Raw genomic sequence first — 23,925 nt, 5'->3', positions numbered from 1 at the left:
TCCCCAATCCTAGTCAAAAATGAAGGATTCCCAGCCCTGGAGAAGCCAAACCATCAATTTATACATTTCTTCTCCTCTGTCTGGGTGGGTGCGAAGTCCGAACAACACCACCTGACCATTCAAGGAGATGTTCATGTGTAGTGGCTGGAAAACAACAGATGTATAGCATAACTAATAGGCTTGATGTTTAAGGTAAACATTGAATCACTCCGTCAGAATAAACCTATAACTTTGGCATTCCGAAGCCTGTTTTCTTCTCGGGAGAGAGCAAACTCCAGTTCACATGTGAATGTCCATCCAAGGCTCTTTCTCAACCATTATTTACTCCAACCTGATGGTTTGCTTTCTCCAAGTTGGATATGAACATTCACCAAATGTTCAACATATTATGAGTCAATTAATTCACTTCACTGTGCGATACCACTGATTTTCTGTCCGATCCGGTACTGATTAAAATTCAGGCTGGTATCGGCCATATGTATACCTTGTACAAATATACCCAAAGTAAAATTTAAAAAGTAAGATATTTTTATTTTATTATTACTTATTTTTATTTTATATGTAGTTTCTCCAAATAGCCTACAATAAAAGGATGCACACTCTAGATGTTTTGTAATACTGATTGACTTATTTGCAAGTAATTTTCTTCAATACTCAAATGACAAACTGAAGGACTGAGCACAGCATTATGTACTTACCGAGGCAGAAGACAAAGTACTTCCAAACAATAATTTTTCATTTAGTTACTGAGCACTGTGTTTTAGGTTCATAATAACTAAATAACAAAAGTATCAATATTTTAATTTAAGAAGCAATATCACAGCATAATGATCGGGTATCGGCGGCATCACAAAGTGAGCGGCTAACATCCCTCCACAGTGCAACAAGGCTTCTAAATCAGCAATCGTCCCCTCCATGGCAACAAATAAGTTACGTTTATTACAAGTATCACGGAAGGACGAGAACAGATAAACATGCTACACTACACACTTCAGGAGGATACAATAAGCCATGCTAGCTGGGGCTAACAGCTAAAAGAGAGGTCAGAGCGGTGAGCAGATTGACACAAATAAATATTATATGGTAAATATTACAGAGATTATGTCAATATTCAAACGTCTGCTCAGCGTTCAACACCATCATTCCGCAGCACTTGGTGAGCAAACTGGCCCCCCCTTGGATTCAGTACCCCCTTATGTAACTGGCTGCTTAACTTCCTCACAGACAGATCCCAGTCTGTGAGAGTGGGCGACAAGACCTCCAGTGCCATCTCCCTGAGCACTGGCTCCCCTCAGGGCTTCGTCCTGAGTCCGCTGCTGTTCACGTTGATGACCCATGACTGCTGCGCCAGGTCCACTACTTACCACATAAGTATGCGGACGACTCGACAGTAGTGGGCCTCATCCGTGACCACAACGACATGGACTACAGGAAGGAGGTGAAACATCTGGTTGACTGGTGAAAACCCACAACTTGGTCCTGAACGTCGACAAGACCAATGAGTTCATTGTTATACAAGTACAACCCATTTATTGTTGAATTCAGGAAGCACCCGTCCAGCCACACTTCACTCTTCATCAACGGCACATCGGTGGAAATCGTAAGCAGCACCAAGTTCCTGGGGGTGCAGATAACTGACAATATGACCTGGTCCCTACACACCGGAGCTCTTGTAAAAAGAGCTCAACAGCGCATGCACTTTTTGCGTCGGATGAAAAGAGCACAGCTCCCTCCCCCCATTCTCACCACATTTTGCAGAGGTCCTGGGTTCAAATCCAGGCTCGGGATCTTTCTGTGTGGAGTTTGCATGTTCTCCCCGTGAATGCGTGGGTTCCCTCCGGGTACTCCGGCTTCCTCCCACTTCCAAAGACATGCACCTGGGGATAGGTTGATTGGCAACACTAAATTGGCCCTAGTGTGTGAATGTGAGTGTGAATGTTGTCTGTCTATCTGTGTTGGCCCTGCGATGAGGTGGCGACTTGTTCAGGGTGTACCCCGCCTTCCGCCCGATTGTAGCTGAGATAGGCGCCAGCGCCCCCCGCGACCCCAAAAAGGGAATAAGCGGTAGAAAATGGATGGATGGATTATAGAGAGCCTACTGACCAACTGCATCTCTGTCTGGACTGGAGTCTGCAGTGCCTCAGACTGGAGGTCTCTGCAGAGAGTGATGAGGACGGCGGAAAATATCCTCAGGACTCCTCTTCCTCCAATCCAGGAAATTGCAAAAAGCCGCTGCATGACCAGGGCTCAGAAAATCTGCAAAGACTCCTCCCACCTCCACCAAGGACTGTTTTCACTCTAGAAAGAGGTTCCGCAGCCTCCGTAGCAAAACCTCCAGGTTCTGTAACAGCTTCTTTCCTCAGGCCATAAGACTCTTGAGTGCATTAAAATAATCCCCTCAGTTCCCCACCCAAAATGGATTAACTCGCTGGAATATAAAGACAATATAATATACATCCATAAATGTGGATGCATATGCAAAAGTGCAATATATTTCTCTGTACAGTAATCTATTTATTTATATCTACATCTTGCAACAAAATGTCTTTCTTATCTGTACTGTAAAGTTCAAATTTGAATGACGCCACTAAATCTTTATCCTTTTTGTTTACAAACTTGGGAAATAATGGACATAGGAAGACTTTAAGGGCAAAAACTTATGGATTTAAATAAAAAAGCCATTGGTAGGAAATAATTTAAATATTTAATTGATATTGTGACACCATTTTTGTTGTCGTCTGATTATGATTGTCATCCAGATGTTATAATTAAAAGATCATACATTTTAGGTATCAGTAGGGGTAGAACCATGTTATGACGGGAAAAAAAATGATATTAACAGTAAATTACAAGAAGATTATTATATACATTTTTTGAAAAAAATGTTCAACACAAATAGTTGTATCGCACTATGTGAACGACTCCAGCCGTCACCGTGTGGGTTACATGGATCATTTAAGTAGGACATCACGTCGAGCAGGTTTGACTCTTTTATTTTTTTCTGCGTCAAAGTCGATCGCGCCGCTTCCCAGCGCCTCCTCCTCTTCTGCTCGTCTCAGCTGGCTTTTCGGCAGCCGATGACGTCGTCTTCTCCGGGGGCTCATCGTTCGCTCGTTCGTGTTCTTGTTGTCTTGCTTCCGCTCCGCTGTGGACACTCCAACTCTCTCCTCCTCTCCTTCCTCCCCTCTTAAATGCTGTCAGGAGATGGACAGAATGAGACCCGGTGTGTGTGTTACGCACCTGACTCTGATTACGGTGGCGTTGCCCCAGGCACGCCCCGCTTTTCCGTTCCGCCGCATCCTCCGCCTCCTCCGCCTCCTCCGCCTCCTGTCCGCCATCTTGCGCCGGGCAATAGAGCGTCACATCCCGTCGTCGGCCCGTAGGCTCCGTCTCTCCACAGTCCTCCCTCGCCAAACTCAAGCCGGGCTTCAGTCCGGCTGATCCTACTCCCCCTTCCCTTTTCTGAAAGAGCGGGAAAAAAACTGCCCCGGCCACCTGCTTTCTCCTTGCCTTCTTTGTCTTTTCCTTTGTCTCTTCCTTTTTCTTTGTCTTCTTTGTCTTTTCCTTTGTCTTCTCAAACTTCAATTTCTTTGACCTCTTTTTTGACCTCTTCCTTGACTTCTTCTTTGTCCTCTTTGACTTTTCCTTTGTCCTCTTTGACTTTTTCTTTGTCTTCTTTGGCTTTTTCTTTGTCCTCTTTTAATTTTTATTTTTCCTCTTTAAATTCTTCTTTGTCCTTTCCTTGAGTTTCTCCAAGTATTTCTTCTTATTTCTCAATTTCTCAAGTTTCTTCCACTTCTTCTTCTTTAACTTTTCCTTCTTCATCTTCATCATCTTCCCGAGTTTCTTCACTTATTTCTTCTTCTTTCTCAATTTCTCGAGTTTCTTCAAATTATTCTTCATCTTCAACTTCTTCTTTATCTTCCTTTTTCTGAATTTCTTCTTCTTTCTCAATTTCTTGAGTTTCTTCAACTTCTTCATCTTCTTCTTCTTCTTCATCTTCCAGAATTTCTTCAATTATGTCTTCTTCTTTCTCAGTTTTTTTGAGTTTCTTCAAATTCTTCTTCATCTTCAACTTCTTTATCTTCATCATTTTTCAGATTTTTCTTCTTTCCCAATTTCTTGAGTTTCTTCAACTTCATCTTCATCTTCAATTTCTTCTTCATCTTCTTCATCTCCATCGTCTTCCAGAATTTCTTCAATTATTTCTTCTTCTTTCTCAATTTCTTGAGTTTCTTCGACTTCGTCTTCATCTTCAATTTCTTCTTCATCTTCTTCATTTTCCTGACTTTCTTCAAGTAGTTTTTCTTCTTTAACATAAATGTTATCCTCATCATAATGTTCTTCATCGTCATAATCTTCATCGTCAACATAAATTTCATCCTCAAATTAAACTCCTTCAATGTAAATTTGTTCGACGTAAAGTTCTTCATCAATATCATCTTCTACCTTTTTGGCTGCATGCTCCACTGGCTGTGCATCTGTTTCTTCAGCAGAGGGCGCCTCCTCTTCATCATCATCATCATCATCATCATCATCATCTAGCAAGGCGAACTTGTCCTCCCTCTCCTTGGCCGACAGCTCGCCCTGCTGGTCTGCAAACGCCACTGCACCTTGCCCAGTCCCGCCCTCCTGGTAGGAGGTTTCAGCCCGGACTTCCCTGGCATTCTCCTCGATTCCGTCTTTGGGGGGGCCCCGACGCCTCCCCCATTTGGTCCAACATTGTCTGCAGAAGTTGGGTATACTGACGCTTTTCCTCCGCCAGTCTTCTGAACTTCGCGATGAGCGTCCAGAGGAAGTTGTCCTCCCCTGTCTCCCAAGATCCACCTGCGTTGGGTGCCAGTTGTGAACAGTTGTGAACGACTCCAGCCGTCACCGTGTGGGTTACATGGATCATTTAAGTAGGACATCACGTCAAGCAGGTTTGACTCTTTTATTTTTTCAAATACCGCTTCTGCGTCAAAGTCGATCGCGCCGCTTCCCAGCGCCTCCTCCTCTTCTGCTCGTCTCAGCTGGCTTTTCGGCAGCCGAAGACATCGTCTTCCCGGGGGCTCATCGTTCGCTCGTTCGTGTTCTTGTTGTCTTGCTTCCGCTCCGCTGTGGACACTCCAACTCTCTCCTCCTCTCCTTCCTCCTTCTCCCCTCTTAAATGCTGTCAGGAGATGGACAGATTGAGACCCAGTGTGTGTGTTACGCACCTGACTCTGATTAAGGTGGCGTTGCCCCAGGCACGCCCCGCCTCTCCGTTCCGCCGCATCCTCTGCCTCCTGGCCGCCATCTTGAGCCGGGCAAAAGAGCGTCACGTCCCGTCGTCGGCCCGTCGTCTCCGTCTCTCCACACACTATCAATCATGATGTTTTTTTCCAACCTACCACTTTCTGCTGACTTAGCTCGAGCATTGCTTCTCTTTACTCCCATGTAGGATTGTATACCGAGTACCGGGTTTTTTTTAGTAGCGGTTCCTAATTGGGTTTACCCTGTAAGACCGTCAAAATTTTCGACAAATATTATGGCTATCTTTATTTTTTTTAGCTGACCGTCATAATTATGACACACACACTATCACATTCACTCAGGAAGGATCTGATAATTAGCTTTGGAATAAACACAAATAAAGGAAGCAGCACCACACAAATGTTTAAAATGCAACAATATTCCCTCCACGAAAGTCACGCATGCTAATAATAGTTGATGTCCGTTTGAAGTACACACGCTTTATTAACGACCGCTGCTAACGCGCTTCATTAACAGTCCTTGTAGCGATCCAGACTGTAGTTCATCCAGTAATCCACAGGTCAATATTAATCCACTCAACAAAGTGAAAAATGTAAGTAATTTCATACTCCATAAAGTTGCTCTGAAGCAAAATAGCATTCGCTTACGGTTCCCTGGTTATACAGTATATACATATATACATATATATATATATATATATATATATATATATATATATATATATATATATATATATATATATATATATATATATATATATATATAGCCTGCAGATATGTATAGCCTATACATAGTGTATGTGTACATATTATAATAATGCAATGGATATTTAATGAATAATTATTATGGTAAATGGGTTATACTGCATCGTGCTTTTCTACATTCAAGGTACTCAAAGCACTTTGACACTATTTCCACACTCACACATTCACACACTGATGGCTGGAGTTGCCATGTAAGGCCCTAACATGACCCATCAGGAGCAAGGTTGAAGTGTCTTGCTCAAGGACACAATGGATGTGGCAAGTTTGGTAGAAGGTGGGGATCGAACCAGGAACCCTCAGGTTTCTGGCACTGCCACAGTCCCAACTGCGCCACGCCGTCCGCATTAGAATTGAATATTAAGAGCATGTGAAAGTTCAACTCCTACCTTGTTTACCTTTGTGACAACTTCTTTAAGTTTTTGTAATTAATCAGAAATATCAAGCAACTAAAATGCACCGAACATAGATAAGTCTGGAGATTTTTTTTGCATTTTTCCCATCATGCCTTGCAATGAATTTAAATGGGTGTAATTTTGAATTGTTTATGGTGGTTGGCTGTTTGTATAATATCCACAAAATTCAGTGAGCAGGTTGTGTGTGTGTTCATGTGTGTTGACATTTTGCGCTGGTTGAATCTTTTTTTCCACCATGGTTGTTTGGATTGGGTTATACAAGTGAATGCTCTGCATATAGTCTGCAGAAAGTACACTCAATGGCCTGTGTCAATCACGTTGTCGACAAATAACCATCTTGTGTTCAGCAAGCCAGGCTGCTTGTTGAACTCTTACTGTCTCGCGGGCCAAAATGGGAAAACGCCCGCGGGTCGTAGTTTGGACACCCCTTGTGTAAAACTGTGCTCTGCACATGAATGCCTTACACACCGTATTTTTGGACCATAAGGACCAGAGATTACGAGGCTCGCTGTCGGTGAATGGGTCTATTTGAGTCAATTTTCAAACATATAGGCGCACCAGATTGCATGGTATGTTAAAGGGTTCATATAATGATTGTTTTTCCACATTAAAAACATTTCCTTTTAGTCTATATAACATGTCATGGTGGTTCTTTGGTAAAAATGTTGCATATGTTATGTTTTACCGTTTTCAAGCGCTCTCTAACCGTCTCTTCGGGATGCATCATTTTGTGGGCGTTCTAATTTATGTGCCCCTACTTTGACTGAGTACAAAAGTTGGTTTTGCATGATAATTTCTCCAATTAGGTGCCATTTTGGGGTCCTTATAGACACACCATAATAATACCCGTTCATTGAAGCACAGTCTGACTGACCGTAATGCTCCATCAAAGTCGTACCAAAACATTTGACAGATTTTTGAGCGCCGTGTGTAATATTCTATATTTTCAATGAAACACCTTGCTTCCTTACATCCATGCTGGTGTAATTTATTGAACATGCAGTCCACACCATCTCTAATGTGCTACTGCCATCTACGGGTCACAGTTAGATGATACACTCTGTACGGTACCACATAAAATTGGTTCAAAGTCAGTAAGCACAACCAGAATTAATATATAAATAAAGCGCACCAGGTTATAAGGCACATGTCCAAAAGGATTTTAACTATGCCTTTTAGTTTGAAAAATATAGTAAATGTTATTTCCAGCTGAGTATAATTGTAATAAATAGAAACAGTGATGGATATGTGTAGTTTTTATACATGGTAATTGTTTTATATGTTGTGTATATGATAAAAACATAATATAATATAGTATATCAGTATATATAATATACTGTACATATATTATTTAAATATTACGTTTATGTGTTATATTTTATATTGCTATATTTAGTCTATTTATACCTGCATTTTCTTTTCCATCCTTACATTTTCCATCATTGTAACTGAGCTACTGTGTGGAACAATTTCCCTTGTGAATCATTAAAGTTTGTCTAAATCCAAGTTTTTACAAACTGATGACATACTGTAACAAATGTATTACACCTTGAACTGCAAACATAGTTGACTTGTTTAAGACTTAAAAAACACGTGTGCTTGCCTGCTGTGAGATGTTACATAATGTGGGTGGTTGTACGATCTTGTGTGCTGATAAAAATACTAATGTAAAAATATTTTGTTTTACATTTTATTTTCACATTTATTACAAATAGGTGTACTGGTGGATATCGATATTAGGTATTGATAAAATCCTAATGGTATACTACCCACTCCCATGCAAGAAATCAACAGTGTTTCCCTCTCAAAACAATAAATACTTAAAATGTAATTATTTATAATAAAATATTTTTTTGTTGACTTAATAGTGTGTTTCTCTTTCAGATTCTGGTTAGCGGTGCAGGATCTGAAGCGACGGCCGCTGCAGGAGGTTCCGTCCCGTGCCCAAGAGATCTGGCAGGAGTTCTTGGCCGAGGGAGCACCAAGTTCTATCAACCTGGACTCTCACAGCTACGAGCGCACGAGCCACAACCTGAAGGACCCTGGACGCTACAGCTTTGAGGATGCTCAGGTAATGTACCTACACCATGTTTGTCATGCACAGCACAGTAGTAAGAAAACAGTGTTTTATTCATTGTTTGGTTTCTGTGCCACTTCCTGTCTCCAGTGTTTGATATTTCATGGTAGATAAGAAGTTTTACAATGACGACAGGAAGTCTACCATTTGTAGAGATTAAACATTATCTGTGAAATCCTCTGAAATGCAAGCTGGATATGAAGCTGCAAGTGTAATTTGATGACAGTTTAGAAAGTTTGCATTTATTTAAACAAAACATGGAAACCTAATTGAGCATGTTCGTACATATGGCAGTTTAGATCTAGTTTTAACACTTAGGTTTAGGTTTAAAATGGATCTAACTAAAGCATTTGACACAATTAATCACAATATTTTAATCAAAAAACTACAACGATATGGCATCAGAAGGTTAGTCTTAAACTGGATAAGAAGTTATCTAACGAACAGGAAACAATAGGCGAACACACTTCTACAACGCTAAATATATCCTGTGGTGTATCTCAGGGATCAATACTAGGACCTAAATTATTCAATCTCTATATAAATGACATTTGTAAAGTTACAAGAGATTCAAAGTTAGTGTTATTTGCGGATGATACAACAGCGTTTTTTTTTCAGGAGAGAACACGCAGAAGATGATACAAATAATAACAGAAGAAATTAACAAATTAAAAAAATGGTTTGACAAAAACAGACTATCATTAAATCTCAGTAAAACTAAAATAATGCTATTTGGTAACAGTAGAAGAGAAAGTCAAACACAAATACAAATAGACGGAATAGAAATTGAAAGAGTAAATGAAACCAAATTTCTAGGTATAATGATTGATGATAAATTGAACTGGAAATCTCATGTAAAAAATATACAACATAAAGTAGCAAGAAATACGACAATAATGAATAAAGCCAAATATGTTCTAGACCAGAAATCACTTTATATTCTCTACTGCTCACTAGTGTTATCATATCTGAGTTACTGTGTAGAAATATGGGGAAATAATTACAAAAGTACACTTCATTCACTAACAGTATTACAAAAAAAGATCAGTTAGAATAATACATAATGTTGGATATAGAGAACATACAAACCCTTTATTTATTAAATCAAAGATACTGAAATTCCACAACATAGTGGAATTGCAAACAGCTAAAATTATACACAAAGCAAACTATAACGTGCTTCCCAAGAATATACAACAATTCTTCTCAACAAAAGAGAATAAATATAATCTTAGAGAAAAATGTCATTTAAAACATTTGTACGCATGTACCACACTTAAGACCTTCAGTATATCAGTATGTGGAATTAAATTATGGAATGGATTAAGCATAGAAATCAACCAATGTACTAATATCATCCACTTCAAGAAACTCTTCAAACTTAAAATGTTTACAAAGTACAAAAAAGAAGAACCATGATAAACATTCTGATTTTATTCACCCATTAATCCTTAATTCTCAAAATAATCTTACTTATCTCATTGTATGGAATAAAATTTACTTCACCAATTACTTGTTTATTTATTTATTTTTATTGTGATTACTTATGGAGTATATTGTGAAATACATTGAGAACCGGAAGTGAACAAAAGTTTTAGCAACGGTTATGTAAAAAGAAAAGGGGTAGGATTAAATAAACTCTGCTTCTTCCGACTCCTTTTCGAACATTTTGAAAAGAGAAACTGGAAATTGTGATGAATCATGTTGTATGCTTGCATGTTCCAAATAAACTCAAACTCAACTCAACTCAACATGTAATACTCACATTTAGACTTAAGATTTACATTTAAGATTTACGTTTAGGTTTAAATATTGATTTAACATCTAGTTTTAGATTTAAACATTTAGGTTTAGGTTTGGACTTAGATTTAAGATTTAGGTGTAGATTTAATATATAGATTTAACATCTATAGGTTTAGATGTAGGGCTTCACGGTGGCAGAGGGGTTAGTGCGTCTGCCTCACAATACGAAGGTCCTGAGTAGTCCTGGGTTCAATCTTGGGCTGGAGATCTTTCTGTGTGGAGTTCACATGTCCTCCCCGTGAATGCGTGGGTTCCCTCCGGGTACTCAGGCTTCCTCCCACTTCCAAAGACATGCACCTGGGGATAGGTTGATTGGCAACACTAAATGGGCCCTAGTGTGTGAATGTGAGTGTGAATGTTGTCTGTCTATTTGTGTTGGCCCTGTGATGAGGTGACGACTTGTCCAGGGTGTACGCCACCTTCTGCCTGATTGTAGCTGAGATAGGCACCAGCGTCCCCCGCGACCCCAAAAGGAATAAGCAGTAGGAAATGAATGGATGGATAGGTCTAGATGTAATATTTGGATTTACATTTAACATTTAGGTTTAGACTTAATATTTGGATTTAGATTTTACATTTAAATTTAGATATAACATTTAGATTAAGGTTTATTATTTATCACTCAGATTTAGGTTAAGGATTTAGATTTAAGATATAGATTTACATTTGGATTCAACATTAAGATTTAGATTTAACATTTACATTTACAATTTAGGTTTGGATTTGACATTTAGATTTAAGATTTAGATTTAGATTTAAGATTTAGATTTAAGATTTAAGATTTAGATTTAAGATTTAGATTTAAATGTAACATTTGGATTTCCATTCAAAATTTAGAGTCAACTTTTAATGTAAACTTAAATGTGATGAAAATGAGCTAAATGTGAGAAATATATTTGCTACAAAAGTGTGACTGAAAGTTTACATTCGGCCCCCCTTTGTTTTCACCTAAGTGAAATTGATGTGAAACGCTGTCTGTTTAAGCAGTAGGAAATGAATGGATGGATAGGTCTAGATGTAATATTTGGATTTAGATTTAACATTTAGGTTTAGACTTAATATTTGGATTTAGATTTTACATTTACATTTAGATATAACATTTAGATTAAGGTTTATTATTTATCACTCAGATTTAGGTTAAGGATTTAGATTTAAGATATAGATTTACATTTGTATTCAACATTTAGATTTAGATTTAACATTTACATTTACAATTTAGGTTCGGATTTGACATTTAGATTTAACATTTAGATTTAGATTTAAGATTTAGATTTAAGATTTAGATTTAAGATTTAGATTTAAGATTTAGATTTAAATGTAACATTTGGATTTCCATTTAAAATTTAGAGTCAACTTTTAATGTAAACTTAAATGTGATGAAAATGAGCTAAATGTGAGAAATATATTTGCTACAAAAGTGTGACTGAAAGTTTACATTCGGCCCCTCTTTGTTTTCACCTAAGTGAAATTGATGTGAAACGCTGTCTGTTTAATACCGTTGTCATGTCAGTCAGGTTCTGTTCAAAGCGATCAAGCCCGCCCCGCCCTAAATGCCGAACATGTGGGGCTTTGCGATCTGTGTGTGTGTGTGTGTGTGTGTGGAGGGGGGCATTTTGCATGAAGAAGCGCATGTCGAATGTAAAAACCCTGTTTCCATATGAGTTGGGAAATTGTGTTAGATGTAAATGAAAATAATACAATGATTTGCAAATCCTTTTCAGCCTATATTCAATTGAATGCACTACAAAGACAAGATATTTGATCTTCAAACTCATAAACTTTATTTTTTTTGCAAATAATATTTAACTTAGAATTTCATGGCTGCAACATGTGCCAAAGTAGTTGGGAAAGGGCATGTTCACCACTGTGTTGTATCACATTTTCTTTTAACAACACTCAAAAAACGTTTGGGAACTGAGGAAACTAATTGTTGAAGCTTTGAAAGTGAAATTCTTTACAATTCTTGTTTTATGGAGAGCTTTAGTCGTTCAACAGTCCGGAGTCCTGTTGTCGTATTTTACGCTTCATATTGCGCCACACATTTTTGATGGGAGACATGTCTGGACTGCAGGCAGGCCGGGAAAGTACCCGCACTCTTTTACTACGAAGCCATGCTGTTGTAACATGTGGCTTGGCATTTTTTTGCTGAAATAAGCAGGGGCGTCCATGATAACGTTGCTTGGATGACAACATATGTTGTTCCAAAACCTGTTTGGACCATTCAGCATTAATGGTGCCTTCACAGATGTGTAAGTTACCCATGCCTTGGGCACTAATACACCCCCATACCATCACAGATGCTGGCTTTTGAACTTTGCGCCTATAGCAATCCGGATGGTTATTTTCCTCTTTGTTCCCGAGGACACTACGTCCACAGTTTCCAAATATGATTTGAAATGTGGACTCGTCAGACCACAGAACACTTTTCTACTTTGCATCAGTCCATCTTAGATGACCTCGGGCCCAGCCAAGCCGGCACCGTTTCGGGATATTGTTGATAAATGGGTTTGGCTTTGTATAGTAGAGCTTTAACTTGCACTTACAGATGTAGCGACCAACTGTAGTTAGTGACAGTGGTTTTATGAAGTGTTCCTGATCCCATGTGCTGATATCCTTTACACACTGATGTCGGTTTTTGATGCAGTACTGCCTGAGGGATCAAAAATCCGTAATATCATTGCTTACGTGCAGTGATTTCTTCAGATTCTCTGAACTTTTTGATGAGTTTACGGACCGTAGATGTTAAAATCCTTAAATTCCTTGCAATAGCTCGTTGAGAAATGTTGTTCTAAAACTGTTTGACAATTTGCTTACAAAGTGGTGACCCTCACCCCATCCTTGTTTGTGAAATACTTAGCATTTCATGAAAGTTGCTTTTATACCCAATCATGGCACCCAACTGTTCTCAATTAGCCTGCACACCTGTGGGATGTTCCATATAAGTGTTTGATGAGCATTCCTCAACTTTATCAGTATTTATTGCCACCTTTTCCAACTTCTTTGTCATGTGTTGCAGTCATCAAATTCTAAAGTTAATGATTATATGCAACAATTTTTTTTTTTTATCAGTTTGAACATCAAATATGTTGTCATTGTAGCATATTCAAATGAACATGGGTTGAAATGTATTGAATGGCAAGGCGCTTTTATAAAAATGTTTTAGCCCAAGCGTATTCCTGGTGCCGTCACGCTGAAATTTGCCTTAGAGACTTTCGCTAACTCGGGTGGTGCATGTCATTAGTGCTTGTGTTTCAGAGCAGGACGTCATAGGTTCAAATCCCTGTCGTAGTTTAAATTGTAGTAAGGTTTTCAAAATGTATGTTGTATAGTGTTACAATTGGCAAATATGTTAAACTTCAGCATATTAATATAAAAAGTGGACTCTTACAATATCATGCTGATAGTCAAATATGTTAGATAATATAATATGTGGTAATTCTACCTGAATGAATGCTTTTGTTATTTTGGAAAATAATTTATTTGCTCAAGGTAATATTATTTATATGTTGCTGGGATACCCATGCTTTCATCCTTTGAAAGCTCCTCTTTGACCACAAATGTTTGACCTTGGTATTTGACAAATGCTGGTTATGGCCCAGGGCGTCAGTATACATTAAAAACAAGGCAGATATTTTATTTAACAAGTATATTGTTATTGGCCACTGTAACATTGCACATTTTGAACAGTAACACTGTCTTTGAATATTTAATAAGTGATTATTTGCTGTACTACTAGAAAGAGCTAGTGCCACACATACCACAGTTTGAATGTGTGTGTGTGTGTATATATATATATATATCCATCCCATCCATTTTCTACCGCTTATTCCCTTTGGGGTTGCGGGGGGCGTTGGTGCCTATCTTAGCTACAATATATATTTATATATAAATATATATATATACACATGTATATATATATGTGTATATATATATATATACATGTATATATATATGTATATATGTATATATATACATGTATATATATATATATACATGTATATATATATATACATGTACATGTATATATATATATATATATATATGTATATATATATATATATATATATATATATGTATATATATATATATTCCTCGCGCACTAATTTACTGATAGAGCCCGCACTTATTGTCACATTATTGATTGGGAAAATGCATTTTAGACAAATTTACATGAGCAGTTAGGAGACCCCAAGAGTAACAAGCGGTAGAAAATGGATTAGAAAGGTCCGATTTTAAATATATATATATATATATATATATATATATATATATTTTTTTTTTTTTATTTTTTTTTATTTTATTTATTTATTTTTTTTTTAATTTGGGACTTCCCACGGGCTGGATTTGGAGAAAAACCTGGAGTTTGGGGACCCATGGTATAGAGGCTGTGATGCAGCAACATCTTTCATTCAGTGGCTATGTTGTCAGGACCTAATGAGGTGACTAAATCCATCAATGGCTAGATTGGGCACGTCCTCCATGGAGGTTCCGCTTCACAGTACGTTGGTGAAGTGTGACGCCCTTCAACTGTGTTGTCCTTCTGTTTCAGGAGCACATCTTCACGCTGATGAAAAGTGACAGCTATGCACGCTTTTTGAGGTCCAACGTCTACCAAGACCTCCTATTTGCGAGAAAGAAGGTGAGCTGATGCTTCCTCGGACCACGACATCCATAGTTTTCCACATTTGGTTTGTTTACTCCATGAATAAATGCATGAAAAAAGCTTTTTTGTATACTAAATATCTTAAAATGCACCTACGTACATTTTTTTGGCTTCGTTAACAATTGGTCACAACATTAGGATTAACAGAAATACGAGACTCAATACGAGATCTTCGTTTTCATAATCATGCCAGTCAGAAGAGAAGCAGCTTGTAATTGTTTAAACTCAATATGTTGAAAAAGTTACAAAAGTAATAAACTATTTCTAATGTTCTTTAATCTTTTTTAACCTTTAAATTGGTTTCTAATTGCTAATGTTTCTTATTGTGTTTGCATTTTCGATTTTACCAAGAACAGTTACTAATATTTTAAATGTACTTATTTTATTTGTATTAGTCCGTAGTTTGTTTTTTTAGCTCTTAAGTTTTAATTTATTATATTATTTATTATAAAGGCAATTTAACTTGGCACACCATTTATTATAGTCAGTTATTGTGCCAATGAAGTCTCCAATGTGTATATAAACATATGATAACATATACAGCTGGGATAAGCTCCAGCAGCCCTGCGACCCAGAAAGGAACAAGCAGTAGAAAATGGATGCATGAATATCATGATTATGTACCTTATTTCCTATTATTAATAATACATCTAAATATTTGTGATACCATATAACTTTTAGCCTATGGTGCACGATTTATAAAAAAAAAATTAAAAAAAGAAGCAACAAAGTTCTGGGAATACATGGATGGATATGGTCAAATTGCAAAACGCAAAACCAGTGAAGTTGGCATGTTGTGTAAGTCGTAAATAAAAACAAATACAAGGATTTGCAAATCCTTTTCAATCTATATTCAATTGAATCGACTGCAAAGACAAAATACTCAACATTCGAACTGAAAAAAATATTTTTTGCAAATATTAGCTCCTTTGAAATAAAAAGCCTGCAACATGTTTCAAAAAAGCTGGCAGAAGTGGCAAAAAAGACTGAGGAAGTTGAAAAATGCTCATCAAAGACTTATTTGGAATATCCCAAAGGTGAACAGGCTCGTTGGGAACAGGTGGGTGCCATAATTGGGTATAAAAGCAGCTTCCATTAAATGCTCAGTCATTCACAAACAAGGATGGAACTAGGGTCACCACTTTGTGAAGAAATGCAAATTGTCGAACAACATTTCTCAACAAGCTATTGCAAGTAATTTAGGGATTTCACCAACTACGGTTCGTAATATCATCAAAAGGTTCAGAGAATCTGGAGAAATCACTGCATGTAAGCTATGAGGCGGGGCGGCATGGCATAGTGGGTAGAGTGGCCGTGCCAGAAACCTGACGGTTGCAGGTTCGCTTCCCACCTATTGACATCCAAATCGCTACCGTTGTGTCCTTGGGCAGGACACAACGGCAGCGGCACCGGCAGGACCCTTTGCCCCTGGTGCCGCTCACACTGGTGAATGAATGATGAATGAATGATAGGTGGTGGTCGGAGGGACCGTAGGCGCAAACTGGCAGCCACGCTTCCATCAGTCTACCCCAGGGCATCTGTGGCTACATATGTAGCTTACCACCACCAGGTGTGAATGAATGATGGGTTCTCACTTCTCTGTGAGCGCTTTGAGTATCTAACAATAGAAAAGCGCAATATAAATCTAATCCATTATTATTATTATTATTATTATTATGATATTACGGACCTTCGATCCCTCAGGCGGTACTGCATCAAAAAGCGACATCAGTGTGAGAAAAGCGCTACATGAATTTATTTTACTTCACTAAAATAAGAATATGGGCTCAGAAACACTTCAGAAAACCACGGTCAGTAACAACAGTTTTGCTACATCTGTAAGTGCAAGTTAAATACTATGCAAAGCGAAAAGCCATTTATCAACAACACCCAGAAACGTCGCCGGCTTTGCTGTGACTGAACTCATCTAAGATGGATTGATGCAAAGTGGAATAGTGCTCTGTGGTCTGATGACTCCACATTTCAAATTGTTTTTGGAAACTGTGGACGTCGTGTCCTCTGGAACAAAGAGGAAAAAATCCATCCGGATTGTTTTGGGCGCAGAGTTCAAACGCCAGCATCTGTGATGGTATGGGGGTGTATTAGTGCCCAAGGCATGGGTAACTTACACATCTGTGAAGCCACAATTAATGCTGAAAGGTACATACAGGTTTTGGAGCAATATATGCTATATTGCCAAAAGTATTTGGCCACACATCCAAATGATCAGAATCAGGTGTCCTAATCACTTGACCCGGCCACAGGTGTATAAAATCAAGTACTTAGGCATAGAGACTGTTTCTACAAACATTTGTGAAAGAATGGGCCGCTCTCAGGAGCTCAGTGATTTCCAGCGAAGAACTGTCATAGGATGCCATCTGTGGAACAAATTCAATTGTGAAATTTCCTCGTTCCTAAATATTCCAAAGTCAACTGTCGGCTTTATTGTAAGAAAATGGAAGAGTTTGTGAACAACAGCAACTTACCCACTAAGTGGTAGGCCACGGATGCTGAAGCGTGCAAAGTGCAAAGAGGTCGCACAGTCAGTTGCTACAGAGCTCCAAACTTCATGTGACCTTCCAATTAGCCCACGTACAGTACGCAGAGGGCTTCATGGAATGGGTTTCCATGGACGAGCAGATGCAACTAAGCCATACATCACCAAGTCCAATGCAAAGCGTCGTATTCAGTGGTGTAAAGCACGTCGCCACTGGACTCTAGAGCAGTGGAGTCACGTGAGTGATGAATCACGCTTTTCCATTTGGCAATCTGATGGACAAGTCTGGGTTTGGAGGTTGTCAGGAGAGCGGTACATTTTGGACTGCATTGTGCCAAGTGTAAAGTTTGGTGGAGGAGGATTTATGGTGTGGGTTTGTTTTTTAGGAGTTGGTCTTGGCCCCTTAGTTCCAGTGAAACGAATTTTGAAAGCTCCAGGGTACCAAAACATTTTGGACAATTCCATGTTCCCAACCTTGTAGGAACAGTTTGGAGTGGGCCCCTTCCACTTCCAACATGACTGTGCACCGGTGCACAAAACAAGGTCCATAAAGACATGGATGACAGAGTCTGGTGTGGATGAACTTGACCTGCCTGCACAGAGTCCTGACCTGAACCCGATAGAACATCTTTGGGATGAATTAGAACGGAGACTGAGAGCCAGGCCTTCTCGACCAACATCAGTGTGTGACCTCATCAATGCGATTTTGGAGGAATGGTTGAGAATTCCTATAAACACACTCTGTAACATTGTGGACAACCTTCACAGAAGAGTTGAAGTTATAAGGGCTGCAAAATGGGTTAGGAATGGGAGTTCCTAACCCATAGAGTTTAATTTCGATAGTGAGTCAAAGCAAGGTGGCCAAATACTACTGGAAATATGGTGTATGGTGTATGTTGTATCATGGACGCCCCTGCTTATTTCAGCAAGACAATGCCAAAAGTGTGGCTTCGTAATAAAAGAGTGCGGGTAATCCCAGACCTGTCTCCTATTGAACATGTGTGGTGCGTTAAGAAGCCTAAAATACCACAACCGGACTTAAACTAAAATACCGGACTGTTGAACAACTGAAGCCGTACATCAAGCAAGAATGGGAATGAATTCCACCTGAAAAGCTTCAAAAATTGGTTTCCACAGTTCCCAAACGTTTACTGAGTGTTGTTAAAAGATAAGGCTGTGTAAAACGCTGGTAAAAATTCCCCTTGCCAACTTTTTTGCAATGTGTTGCTGCCATTAAATTCTGAGTTAATGATTATTTCCCAAAAAATATATATATATGTTTCTTAGTTTGAACATTATATATCTTGTCTTTGCAGTTTATTCAATTGAATATAAGTTGAATATAAGTTACGACTCACACAACATCCCAACTTCACTGGTTTCGGGTTTTGTAAATGCATTTATTAGTATATATTATCACACACCTAACATACTTATTATTTCATACAGTATTTAATAATATCGTGATTATTATTCATTTAATATCGATGTAAAACCATAACAGTCAAGTCAATTAGTACGGTCAATTTTAAATTGTGTTTAGTATTATATCTGATTTTGATTTCATATTGTACTGTATATTTAGTAATGGAATTTTGAAATACAATTTTTCATTGTTCAGCTGAATAAAAGGTCAACTGTAATTGGTAGCGTGGCTCGGCTGGTGGAGCGGCCTTGCCTACGACTTGATGGTTCCAGGTTCGACCCCCATTTCCGCCAGCTTCGTCACTGCCTTGGGCATGACACTTACCCACCTGCTCCCAGTGCCACCCACACTGGTTTACATGTAGCTTAAAGACGTAGATAATGGGTTTCACTCTGTAAAGCCCTTTAAGTTGCTAGAGAAAAGCAATATATGAATTTATTTCACTTCACTACAATAAATAAATGAATGACGTGACCAATGTTTGGATGTCATTTTGTAAACAATACTCCAAATATTTGATAGTGTTGCCTTCCATCAAAGCACATCTACTTGTGTTAGTTCCTGTTAAATTAAAACGTTGCTGCTGCTGCCAACTTTTGTGTGCTTGACCCAATCATATTTGCAACACTCGCCTCCACGAACTAACGACATCACTGGTCACCTCATCAACCCCTGTGCCTCACCCAAAATCCACCATGCCCTTCCCCCCTGCTCCCACCTCCCGCAGCAACAGCCTGCTGATCCGGAACAAGGCCGCCGCACTTCCTTGGAGAAGTTCACCCGCAGCGTGGTAAGATGCCCCAAAGCCTAATGGCTGCCCCTCTACTACTGCAGTATTACTATTGCAATCATCACCTTTCTACACTAATTGTACTGCATTAAACAAGCAGTAGAAAAAGGATGGATGGATGGAATTTTCATTCTGTTCTATCATTTTATATTGTTTTTGCTTCTATTTTTCATGAGTTGAACTCAAAGATCAAAAACTTTTGCCATATACTTGGGCTGTCAAAGTTAAAGCAATAAAAACGTGTTAACTATAAATTTCAATAACGGCACTTATTTTTTTAACAGGCGATTAACGCAAACACTTCCTTTTTGACTCAACTGCCATGCCGTTGGGAACTTTTGTAACATGTTCTGGTCGAGTCTTCAATTACAGAATTATTGGCAGGCTCAATTTTACATTTTATTAATTGATGAAAAGTTTAAAACATTATCATGCAGCATTATGAAGACATCTGCCCTGAAAATGATCTGTCCAGGGTACACTTATTAATGATGAATATGTATACCTATCTGTGATTATCACGATTAATTTTGAGTTAACTATAAACAAAATGCCATTAATCGCGATAAATATTTTAATCGTTTGACATTCCTACTATATACACAAAAAAACATATTCCTCTCAAATATTGTTCACAAATCTGTCAGAATCAGTTAGTGGGCACTTTTTCTTTGACGAGATAATCCATCCCACCTCACAGGTGTGGCAAATCAAGATGCATGAATATTGCTCAGGTGTGTCTATAAATAAAAGGTAGCTCTGAAATGTGCAGTTTTGCTTTATTAGGGATCTGGGGCGGGGGGCGTCAGAAAAGCAGTCCGTATCTGGTGTGACCATCATTTGCCTCACACAGTGCAGCACATCTCTTACGCATAGTTGATCAGGTAGTTGATCGTGGCCTGTGGAATGTTGGTCCACTCCCCTTCAATGGCTGTGCCAAGTTGCTGGACATTGATAGGAACTGAAACACGCTGTCGTATACGCCGATCCACAGCATCCTAAACATGCTCAATGGGTGATATGTCCGGTGAGTATGCTGGGCATGCAAACACTGGGATGTTTTCAGCTTCCAGGAATTGTGTAGAGATCTTTGCAACATGGGGCTGTGTATTGTCATGCTGCAACATGAGGTAACGGTCTCGGGTGAATGGCACAACAATGGGCCTCAGGATCTAGTTGCTGTATCTATGTGCATTCAAAATGCAATCAATAAAATACACTTACGTTCATTTTTTATAACATACGCCTACCCATACCATAACCCCAACCCCACCATGGGCCACTCTATTCACAAACCTCTCTCCCACACGACGCCACACAAGCTGTGTGCCATCTGCCCTGAACAGTGAAAACCGGGATTCATTCGTGAAGAGAACACTTCTCCAGCGTGCCAGATTCCATCGAATGTAAGCATTTGCCCACTCAAGTCGGTTACGATGACAAACTGCAGTCCGGTCGAGACCCGAATGAGAACAACAAGCATACTTGAGCTTACCTCAGACGGTTTTTCACAGTTTGTGCAGAAATTATTTGGTTATGCAAACCAATTGTTGCAGCAGCTGTCCTGGTGGCTGGTCTCAAATGATCATGGAGGTGCATCTGCTGGATGTGGAGGCCCTGGGCTGGTGTGGTTACACGTTGTCTGCGGTTGTAAGGCCGTTTGGATGTATTGTCAAATTCTCTGAAACACCTTTGGAAATGGCTTATGGTAGAGAAATGAAGATTCAATTAAAGGGCAACCGCTCTGGTGGACATTCCTGCAGTCAGCATGCAAACTGCACGCTTCCTCAAAACGTACGACATCTGTGGCATTGTGCTGTGTGATGAAACTGCACATTTTAGTGTGTCCTTTAATTGTGTGCAGCCTACGACCCACCTGTGCAATAATCATGCTATTTAAGCAGCATCTTCATATGCCACACCTGTGAGATGGGATGGATTAACTTGGCAAAGTATAAATGCTCATTGACACAGATTTAGACTGATCTGTGTACAATATTTGACAGGTCTTTTGTGTATATAGTAAAAGTTTTAGCTCTTCAACGCATGAAAAATGGGAGCAAAAACAAAAAGGTTGTGTTTACATTTTTGTTCAGTGTATTAAGCATGTATTTTTTAACACTCATGATCTTTCCAGGGCAAGTCACTGACAGGCAAGCGGTTAACGGGTCTCATGCAGTCTTCCTGACAGACATTTTGGAGCGAGGAGGGCACAGTTTGCTTCCACATGAAACGAGGCTAGACGTCGTCACGCCACCATATTGAAGGCTCAGAGGACTGCCGCCATACTGGTCACATAGCGTTGAGCCTACTGGGACAGATGCTAAGAGCAGGAACAGGAAGTGAGCACACAACATGCAACATACGCTACAGCCTTGTTAAATAACCTGTTTATATTCATATTATTTTCTATATGAGTGTATTGTGTATCATGTTAAAAGCACATTTTTTGTGTGTGTGTGGGACTTGGGGGTGGGGTCTCGACAATAGCTACTTCACACAATCCTTTATTTGCCCTGAACTCAACACAGGTCCTTTTTATTTGCCAGCAATAAAGAGAGCGTGAGACCACCTACTTTATCTTCATTTTTCAATAGATTTTGTCTTTTTTTTCTGCCACTGTACTACGTAGCATGAGGATCCTGCTATCTTCCTTTCTGTCTTTTAGGAATCTGCGGAAAAACGCATTTTTCTAAACTCGCAGGTCAATTTGAGGTCATTCAAGGGCCGGACTTTGCCCTCAAGCCGCCAGTTGAAAAGCCTGCTGTCTGACATGTACTGCATGCAGGGGCGTCGAAGTGGGGGAGTAAGTAGGGATGTTACACAGAGGCCCCATGCATAGGGGGCCCCCTAGGCTTTGGTAAATTTTATTTTTCTTCTGTCTGTCATTTCTAATAATGTCATAAATGTTAATGTAACATTAATATAGCCATGAAAGTTAAAGAAAAATAGGGTATTTTAAATCCAATTAAAAATGTGTAGTGGTTCTCAAACTTTTTTCACTAAGTACCACCTCATAAAAAAACTTGGCTCTCCAATTACCACCATGATGACCAACAACCTCCCAGGACCCCGCGTCAACAAATGAGGACATCATGATTTCAGTTGTGTGGACCACAATAGGGCAGCACGGTGGGAGAGGGGTTTGTGCATGTGCCTCACAGTACTAAGGTCCTGAGTTCAAGCTTGGGCTCTTTCTGTGTGGAGTTTGCATGTTCTCCCTGTGACTGCATGGGTTCCCACACTAAATTGGCCCTAGTGTGTGAATGTGAGTGTGAATGTTGTCCGTCTATGTGTGTTGGCCCTGCAATGAGGTGGTGACTTGTCCAGGGTGTAACCCGCCTTCCGCCCGAATGCAGCTGAGATAGGTTCCAGCACCCCCTGCGACACCAAAAGGAAAAAGCAGTAAAAAAAAGGATGGATAGATGGATGGATGGATGGATGAATGGATGGATGGATGGGTCACAATACTACATTTTGCTCTCTGAGGGCCTGCTGTCCACTTACAAGGACGTTATACTGCAACTTAGTGGTGGCAGAACGGTATAACACATTGCAGGTTATATTCAAGATGACTGACAACACACCACAAAAATGTCCACCTGGTAAAAAATGCCATCAAATTTCTTGGAAGATTCTTGTTCAATGTTCGTTATTAGAGTTCAACTTTTACAAAAGTTATTAACTGTAATGATTTACCGTGGCATTAAACATGATATATATATATGTGGGCAGAAAGGCAGATAGTTTTGTGAACAAAGGAAGTTTGTTTTTAAATTGTATTTGGGGATAATTTTGTTTAAAAAATAGTTTACTACAGACCATATGACATGTTTTATAAATAAATCTTCATATATTTTAATTAGATTTTTCTCAGTGTTTTTTTTTCTTCTTTTTTCAATGCGTTATTCAGTATGACAAGTACTGACGTTGCCGGGGTTAATTGATGGGGATAAATCAGAGGCGGAAGATTTGTCAGACATTGTTGATCCGTGGTGGATTCCGTTCACGGGAGCTTTGCCGTGGCGACAATATCTGCCAACACAACCAAACAGCTGATGTTATTGTGCTGGACTTTGACATTTACCAAGGTGTTCATGCACTGTTCATGATCTGAGGTGATAGCTCGTCTGTCTCAAGCTCTGCATGCTCATACAAAAGTGTTTGGTGATTGGTTTTTCACATCCATTCAAGGTGCGGAACACACGATGAAGAAACAGGTGTACTTATCTACAGTAATGAAGAATCGGGTCGCCA

The 23,925-nt window shown here is 39.2% G+C and overlaps 1 protein-coding gene across 4 annotated transcripts in view; it reads left to right on the top strand.

The window, feature by feature from the left end:
* Positions 1-22,241, top strand: part of LOC133549569 (regulator of G-protein signaling 6-like) — a 194,407-nt gene extending 172,166 nt beyond the window's left edge. For 2 of the 4 annotated variants that reach the window (XM_061895112.1, XM_061895113.1), the window contains 3 exons: positions 8,297-8,483; positions 14,842-14,931; positions 19,074-19,579. In XM_061895112.1, coding sequence (XP_061751096.1) covers positions 8,297-8,483; positions 14,842-14,931; positions 19,074-19,247 — 451 coding nt within the window. In that variant the 3' untranslated portion in view covers positions 19,248-19,579. Of the gene's footprint in view, positions 1-8,296; positions 8,484-14,841; positions 14,932-19,073; positions 19,580-19,605; positions 19,669-21,805 lie in introns of those variants that run through there. The other 2 variants (XM_061895111.1, XM_061895110.1) reach the window with 2 other exon arrangements.
* The last annotated feature ends 1,684 nt before the right edge of the window (positions 22,242-23,925 follow it).

The sequence above is a fragment of the Nerophis ophidion genome, linkage group LG03 (genome assembly GCF_033978795.1).
Source record: "Nerophis ophidion isolate RoL-2023_Sa linkage group LG03, RoL_Noph_v1.0, whole genome shotgun sequence".
NCBI lineage: Eukaryota > Metazoa > Chordata > Actinopteri > Syngnathiformes > Syngnathidae > Nerophis > Nerophis ophidion.
Note: the sequence above shows the minus strand (reverse complement) of the source record. Positions and strands in the feature narration are given on the sequence as shown.